This window comes from Coregonus lavaretus (genome assembly GCF_964263955.1).
Source record: "Coregonus lavaretus genome assembly, chromosome: 1".
Lineage (NCBI taxonomy): Eukaryota > Metazoa > Chordata > Actinopteri > Salmoniformes > Salmonidae > Coregonus > Coregonus lavaretus.
Genome location: NC_139988.1, coordinates 1,389,525 through 1,398,326, shown reverse-complemented (window position 1 = coordinate 1,398,326; position 8,802 = coordinate 1,389,525). Strand labels below are relative to the sequence as shown.

Here is an 8,802-nt window from a genome sequence, read left to right as displayed (position 1 = left end):
TAATAATGTAGGTGGAAAGAAAACGGTCAATAAAACAATACAGTACAACTGCTAAAAGATTGGAACTACTTTAGGCAGAGCGTGTTGTGAATCACTGATTTTATAACTCACTCTTAACTCTCGTTGAACCTGATGCTGAATGAAATGGTCTCCAAAAGGGTTAATATTTGATTTGACAGTTAGCAGTTACATTCACCTCAATGAACTGTACATGTTTTGTCTGGGTTAGAAATCCTATGACAATAAACAATGTCTTATTTTCCTGGAACTTTCCAGGTGGGAGGCAGCTATGCAACAGTGTCCAACTTCAACAAGCTCATCAAATATGAAATGTATGAAGGCAAGTGGGCTCTGCATTATTCAAGACGGCCACCACATGCCCTCTCCAATTTCAAGTCTATTTCACTTTATCCTCTCTGTTTTTACTGCTTATTCACCAATTCTATTCAGGTCTACACTCTTAGAAAAGAGGGTTCCAAAAGGGTTCTTCGACTGTCTCCATAAGAGAACCCTTCATGGTTTCAGGTAGAACCCTTTTTGGTTCCAGGTAGAACTCTTCTGGGTTCCACGTAGAACCCTATGTGAAAAGGGTTTTAAATGAAATCGAGAAGGGTTCTACCTGGAACCAAAAAGGGTTCTTCAAAGGTTTCTCCTATGGGGACAGCCGAAGAACCGTTTTAGGTTCTAGATAGCCTACACTCTTAGAAAAAAGATGCTAAAACATAAACAGTATAGTGAAGTAAAATGTAATTGGATAACTGTATTCCTTTTCAGTAAAATATATAAACAGGTACCACAGTTGTTCTGTAACTCAGTAGTGAAGGGCTAGGTCTCAGTCATCTCTCCTTCCTCACAAAGTTTGCACTTGTTCACTACTAAAAGCATTGGATTGGTGGAGACATGGGTTAGCGGGACTTTCCACCATATTTCATATACCACCAGTCATTTCCTTTCAAGCCAGTGAAGGGTAGAGAACAAGTGCAGCTTTTGGAGTAAGGAGAGATAATTGCGACATTGCCATGCACCTGTTACTTTAAATGTCCACCTGCTTCTTTCACAGAACGTAAACTTTAGAAAGTCACTAACTTAAATCAATAATGTTCTCAATTCCCATCGACATGCAGCAGACATCCACATTCAGCCACTCTCATCCTTTTTAATTACTTTTCTCCATCTCTCCGTATGTGCCGAGTCTAGGCCTGCAATAAGAATAAAAACGAATGCAGTCTGATTTAATGAGCATAATTACTCACGCGAAAGGTGTAAGTTAATAGAATTTCTCAAGGAGATAATGTAGAAGAGGAGAGCTGACATTTTAGTATCCTCTTAGCAGCAGGGAGGATATGACCGGAAGTATTAACTGTAATTTAGCAGGAGTGATCAATATACAACTTATCTGATAGAAGATGGCTTATGTGGCATCGATATTAGACAGAAACATTTATTCTAGTGTCAAAATTCACATAAAAAAAGTGTAAATAGTATAATTTTGGTCATAAAGTCAGTCTCGTTCGAAACAGTGTTTTGTAAGTGAGTTTGTCATGACTTGATGGTTGGGTTTTGATTTCGAGTTCAATGCTCACTTGCCCACTAACATGGGATACACAGCTGTGCTCTATTCAATCTTACACCGAACACACAGACAGTGAGACAGACCTGCCCAGCACCACAGTGGATCAGACTTTGTTGACATAAGACAACACACCACACATTGTTTTACTTGAGAAATATTTTGGATAATATTCTGGATTTTGTTGTTGTTATTCTGTCTCTCACTGTTCAAATAAACCTACCATTAAAATGATAGACTGATCATGTCTTTGTCAGTGGGCAAACATACAAAATCAGCAGGGGATCAAATACTTTTTTCCCTCACTGTATCTCATTAACTATGTTATCCCTAGTCCTAATTCAAACATTGTTTATTATAACATGTAAAAGAACAAACACTAGAGTCTGTTTATCATGTAGCCTATTTTGAAATATTTCACTTTGTTGTTTTCTCTTTGTTTGAAATGACAACCTGTTTTACTCACCACCACTGTGAACTGATTGACTGGCTCTACGGTGAGCGTGCACCGGTAAATTCATGGCTTTACCCACAGGTTTCACGCCTTTTCGTATTTGCTGGTCAAAGGTACTGCGTTTATAGGGAATAGGGTGCCATTTGGGATGGCCCCACAAAACTGGACCACTAAGTGCACTCATGCTTTGCAAATAGGTCAATGTTTTTTTTTTTGCCTGTCTGAGCTGGGGAGGAAACATCCAAAAGATTGATTCAATAACAAGCTCATTTAAAGAAGGCCGACTCAACAGTAGGTCTACTCTACCACATCATCATTGCATTGTATCTGTCTGCTGTGGTCTGTCTCTGTTGGCAACTTTGTATCCACTGTATCGCCCCTTCTGTGATGTCAATAGAAGCACATGGTCAGTGTTCGTTGCAGGAAGTGAAGTGAAGATGGCGGGCCAGTCGTTGCTATCTGAGTCTGCTCTCGGGTGGTCTATTTTCGCCCTTGTATTTTTGGTAAGCACACTCAAGTGGCTGCAGAATCTCGAAATATTACCCTGTATATGTACTGGATGACTTTCCTTTGGTCACAGTTGTCTTTGTCACGCTCAGTTCGCTACAGCTTTACGTAGCTAGCAATCTAGCTAGTTAGCTAACGTTAACTTGTTTGACAGCTGTCATGGCTTAGTTAGCTAACGTTATAGCTAGCTAGCTCAGAGTTGAGCTAATACCATATAAATTGCTAACTTTAGATAACTATTGTAGTTAATTAATTCGTTTACAGTGTAATAGTGAATCATTGTGGTTGTCACGGTCGTATCTATCAGTTTTACCAAGCAATGCTAGCAAGTATACATGAGTTTGCATGAAGAGTTAGCTAGTTGCTAACAGGTAGCTATCGGATTATGTCTGCTTCTAAGTGAAATGTCAAAGTTTAATTTGAAATAGTCTTCTCCTCCCTGTTTTGTAAAGAAGAATTTAGCTAACTAACTACATGAATTATCCATTGTTAGTTAGCTAGTTAGCCAAGTTAGCTAGCTAGCTAACGTTACCCTACACAATGTCACATGACTGCAGACAGCTACATTTACAGCGGCTCTACTGAGCCTGCCTGCTACAGTAATTTCCGTTTTCATATCAGTCAGGAAGGCTTTGTACCTAGCTAGTGATTATAATAGCCAATATAGCTAAGAGGAAGTTGTTTTGTTTTCTGTTAGCTAACAAGCTGAAACACCAGATTGCTCTCTGAATTGCTCTCCCTCTCTCTATTTATTATGCAACTCAATCCGCTCAATGGGTCTTAGTTTAGATGCAAAGCTTGTGTCATTACCTGGTAATACACGCAGGCAGGGGCTAGTGTTAATTGATCCGGTCTGTGGATGGTATCCCTTCAGGATCTGAGCAGCTAACTGGTTTGAGCAGTGTCCTCCCAGTTTAGGACTAGACAGCATGTGTGCCTGGAATACCACCTTGTGATTCTGGAGCTTCAGCACCATTGTGTGTGGGTGTGTCCCAAATGACACCCTGTTCCCTATGTAGTGCACTATTTTTGACCAGGGCCCATAGGGTGTACTATAGGGAATAGGGTACCATTTGGGATGCGTGACTGTGCTGCTCTTTCTAATGAGTTGACAAGCCATCATCACACAACAACAAACCCATCTCTGATGTCCCTTTTAATATTACATTGAAAAGGATTGGATGAGTGAATTCCATCTATCAATGGATGGGTCTTCATTGAAATGAAAAAGGCTTTATTAGTGCAATCTGGCCTTAATGGCCATGTGCTCTTATAATCTCCACCCAGCACAGCCAGAAGAGGACTGGCCACACCTCAGAGCCTGGTTCCTCTCTAGGTTTCTTCCTAGGTTCCTGCCTTTCTAGGGAGTTTTTCCTAGCCACCGTGCTTCTACATCTGCAAGGCTTGCTGTTTGGGGTTTTAGGCTGGGTTTCTGTATAGCACTTTGTGACATCTGCTGATGTAAAAAGGGCTTTATGAATAGATTTGATTTGATAACGGCCTGCGTGAATAAGGTTGATGCGACTGGCAATTAAAACAGTTTTTCAACAACACTTCTACATAGTAATTCATTTGTAGAGGCGATATTTAATTTGTGAATATTGTAAATTGAAACATCTGAGGGTCGCTATTGGCTGCATTGGTGTCAGAAGTGGGATGTCATAGTGAGCCTAAGCTTAGAGTCATTACAAGAACAATGAACTGTAAACACTCGGATGTTCTGACAGCTGATATGACCCAATAACTTTTAGCATTTTTATTAATTAATTTATAAGCTTTTTTTTTTGGTACTTTATGTGATAACTCTAACCATTGTTTTTCCATCTCCAGGTGATCCTGTCCTTCTGTTGGGTCTACATCAGGAAGTACCAGAGCCGCCAGGAGAGTGAGGTCATCTCAACCATCACAGCAATATGTTCATTGGCCATTGCACTGATAACCTCAGCACTTCTTCCTCTGGATATATTCTTAGTGTCTTACATGAAGCACCCCAACGGTACTTACAAGGTATGTCTTCAGCTGCTTCATAAGCCCTGAGACGTAGGCCTATGTCATTTAAGAACATTTGAGTTCAGTGATCTAGCAGCTTATAATAGTAGCTCATGTTGTTGTCCATTTGAAACATAACAAACCATTGCTGTAGGGGACTAGTCCTAGACTAAAAAGCATGCTTGATGGATAATCTTTAGGCTGAGTCCGGGAAACCAGTCCTTAGTTTTCAACTCATTGTCAGAGACCAAGGAATTTGTCTGGAAAGACGTGATATTTGAAGATTACTCTAGTCAAATGTCCTTGATGATTCAAGCATGACATGTTTGTGATCGATAGTAGCCTGGGAGCCAGGCTGTTTCTGCTCTCCTGACAACTCCTAATGGAACTGTCATGCCAAACATGTTTAGCTTGACAATGGAGTAGGCAAAAGCATGAACAGATCAGGGACCAGACTAGAATGATACACTGCAGCATAAAGACTCCTCCATTCATGAACCAGGGTTTATTACAGTACCAGTGGTCTACTCTACCGTAACCATATTATGGTAATAACTGACAGTACAAAATCCACACAAAAAAAACAAGCCATGAGGTCGAAGCAATTGTCCGTAGAGCTCCGAGACAGGATTATGTCAAGGCACAGATCTGGGGAAGGGTACCAAAAAATGTCTGCAGCATTGAAGGTCCCCAAGAACACAGTGGCCTCCATCATTCTTAAATGGAAGATGGGAGAACCTTCCAGAAGGACAACCATCTCTGCAGCACTCCACCAATCAGGCCTTTATGGTAGAGTAGCCAGATGGAAGCCACTCCTCAGTAAAAGGCACATGACAGCCCTCATGGACTCTCAGACCATGAGGAACAAGATTCTCTGGTCTGATGATACGAAGATTGAACTCTTTGGCCTGAATGCGAAGCGTCACGTCTGGAGGAAACCTGGTACCATCCCTACGGTGAAGCATGGTGATGGAGGCATCATGCTGTGGAGGTGTTTTTCAGCGGCAGGGACTGGGAGACTAGTCAGGATCGAGGGAAAGATGAACGGAGCAAAGTACAGCGAGATCCTTGATGAAAACCTGCTCCAGAGCGCTCAGGACCTCAGACTGGGGTGAAGGTTCACCTTCCAACAGGACAAGGACCCTAAGCACACACCCAAGACAACGCAGGAGTGGCTTCGGAACAAGTCTCTGAATGTCCTTGAGTGGCCTAGCCAGAGCCTGGACTTCAACCCGATCGGACATCTCTGGAGAGACCTGACAATAGCTGTGCAGCGACGCTCCCCATCCAACCTTACAGAGCTTGAGAGGATCTGCAGAGAAGAATGGGGGAAACTCCCCAAATACAGGTGTGCCAAGCTTGTAGCGTCATACCCAAGAAGACACAAGGCTGTTATCGCTGCCAAAGGTTCTTCAACAAAGTACTGAGTAAAGGGTCTGAATACTTATTTAAATGTAATATTTTATTTTTGTATAAATTTGCAAACATTTTCTAAAAAGCTGTTTTTGCTTTGTCATTATGGGGTATTGTGTGTAGATTGATGAGGAAAGAAAACAATGAGGAAGATGATGAGGAAGATGATGGCATTGTGATATTACTTGATCCTGTCTAGTAGGCCTAATTCTGTTTTTGATGTGGACATTTAAGTATTGACATTTGATAGCCTAGGATATGTTATTTGACCAGCACTGGATGCTGGGCTGAAGTGGAAATATGTGGTGGTGCTTTAGGTAGGGTTCATCACCAGGAGGGCATCAGAAAAAGTGATTTAATGCCGCAACGTAGTGTGTGTGTGTGTGTGTGTGTGTTGCAAGGTAGACAGACAGCAATTCTCTTTTGCATTCTGATCCTCCTTGAGAACCTGTGTCAGGTCACGTCTTAGATGGAATCTCTGCCACATAAGAGACTAAATAAATAAATAAATAAATGAATCCAATCTAAAATACAGCTACTGCCGAAATACCTAACCCCCTACCATAAAAGCAAGGACAATAATGCAATAGACATATTTTTTTCTGTCAAAGGAAGAGAGTAGAGATCGTTCATTATTGATGAATAAGGAAATCATGAAAAAGTAAAAGGACACATGATTCATATTACACCAGGGGTACTTTCATCATATAGGCCCTAACGCTGGGATGTTCACATTATACCAGGGGTACTTTCATCATATAGGCCCTAACGCTGGGATGTTCACATTATACCAGGGGTACTTTCATCATATAGGCCCTAACGCTGGGATGTTCACATTATACCAGGGATACTTTAATCATATAGGCCCTAACGCTGGGATGTTCACATTATACCAGGGGTACTTTCATCATATAGGCCCTAACGCTGGGATGTTCACATTATACCAGGGGTACTTTCATCATATAGGCCCTAACGCTGGGATGTTCACATTATACCAGGGGTACTTTCATCATATAGGCCCTAACGCTGGGATGTTCACATTATACCAGGGGTACTTTCATCATATAGGCCCTAACGCTAGGATGTTCACATTATACCAGGGATACGTTCATCATATAGGCCCTAACGCTGGGATGTTCACATTATACCAGGGGTACTTTCATCAAATAGCCCTGTGGCCGTTTCATCATAGTCCTAGCCTGGCAAATAGCCCTGTGGCCGTTTCATCATAGTCCTAGCCTGGCAAATAGCCCTGTGGCCGTTTCATCATAGTCCTAGCCTGGCAAATAGCCCTGTGGCCATTTCATTTCTTTTATAGTGTAATATGACTCAGGTCTCTATGAGATACTATGATTATGGAATTATACAATAATTTATTTTTTGGTTGTGTAGTGTTTTAGTCTGTTCAGATGTTGTTGTTTAAGGTCTGTGTAGTGTTTTAATCTGTTCAGATGTTGTTGTTTAAGGTCTGTGTAGTGTTTTAGTCTGTTCAGATGTTGTTGTTTAAGGTCTGTGTAGTGTTTTAATCTGTTCAGATGTTGTTGTTTAAGGTCTGTGTAGTGTTTTAGTCTGTTCAGATGTTGTTGTTTAAGGTCTGTGTAGTGTTTTAATCTGTTCAGATGTTGTTTAAGGTCTGTGTAGTGTTTTAATCTGTTCAGATGTTGTTTAAGGTCTGTGTAGTGTTTTAATCTGTTCAGATGTTGTTGTTTAAGGTCTGTGTAGTGTTTTAGTCTGTTCAGATGTTGTTGTTTAAGGTCTGTGTAGTGTTTTAATCTGTTCAGATGTTGTTTTGTCTTTATTGTAATTAATGTCCTGTTTCTTCCCAATACAGGAGTGGGCAGAAAACAATGAGACACGAGGCCAAATCGAAGACACTGTGCTGTATGCATATTACTGTGAGTAGACTGCTGTTGATATATTTATATAGGCATGTTTATCAAGGCACAGTACCAGCAAATGGTGGATGGACCCGTCATGACATTAATAGTTTGAACAAATCAACTAATTCCTGATTGGTAGAGAGTGATTTTGTATGGAGTGAGAATCTCCATTGGAATATATTTTCTGTCCAGGTCTAGGATGAATCTGTGTCTGGGAAACTAGCCATTACGGTTTAAGGTACTGATTGAAAGTAATGAATGGTTGGTTTTATTTGTGTCTCTGGCTGCTCTCTCCGTATAGGTACTACCTACGGAGAGAGGCTACTTGGTCATGACTCATGCAACAGATACTGTAGGTTACTTGATCATGACTCATGCAACAGATACTGTAGGTTACTTGATCATGACTCATGCCACAGATACTGTAGGTTACTTGATCATGGGACATGCAACAGATACTGTAGGTTACTTGATCATGAGTCATGCCACAGATACAATAGGCTACTTGATCATGGGTCATGCCACAGTTAGGCTACTTTATCATGAGTCATGCCACTGATACAATATTCTACTTGTTCATGTGTCATGTCACATATACAACATGCTACTTGATTATTAGTCATGCCACGGATACAAATTCTACTTGATCATGAGTCATGCCACAGATACATCAGGCTACTTGATCGTGACTCATGCCACAGATACAATAGGCTACTTGATCGTGAGCCGTTAGTTTTCTAACAGATGCCAGTCCAAACTGCCTGCCAGTCAGCTGTGCTGTAGCTGGAACTTCTGTTCATTAAACACACACAGAGACAAGCTGTCTCCTCAGCCTAGACCCTACCCAATCAGAGAAACCACTTCCATCAGTCGCAGAATGTCATCAGAACATTCTCTTTGACAGACAAGGTACAACACTGTGCACGTAAATCCCAGCATGCACTTCAATTCAGCTGCCCACCATGCGTTCCTTGACTTTGTCCTCTAGA

At 41.2% G+C, this 8,802-nt stretch overlaps 1 protein-coding gene across 2 annotated transcripts in view; it reads left to right on the top strand.

The window, feature by feature from the left end:
• The first annotated feature begins 2,439 nt into the window (after positions 1-2,439).
• Positions 2,440-8,802, top strand: part of lmbrd1 (LMBR1 domain containing 1) — a 186,213-nt gene continuing 179,850 nt past the window's right edge. For both annotated transcript variants that reach the window (XR_014613121.1, XM_084159305.1), the window contains exons 1-3: positions 2,440-2,527; positions 4,362-4,538; positions 7,765-7,828. Coding sequence is in view for 1 of the 2 variants with exons in the window: in XM_084159305.1 (XP_084015431.1) it covers positions 2,462-2,527; positions 4,362-4,538; positions 7,765-7,828 (307 nt within the window). In the remaining variant the exon portion in view is untranslated. The remainder of the gene's footprint in view (positions 2,528-4,361; positions 4,539-7,764; positions 7,829-8,802) is intronic.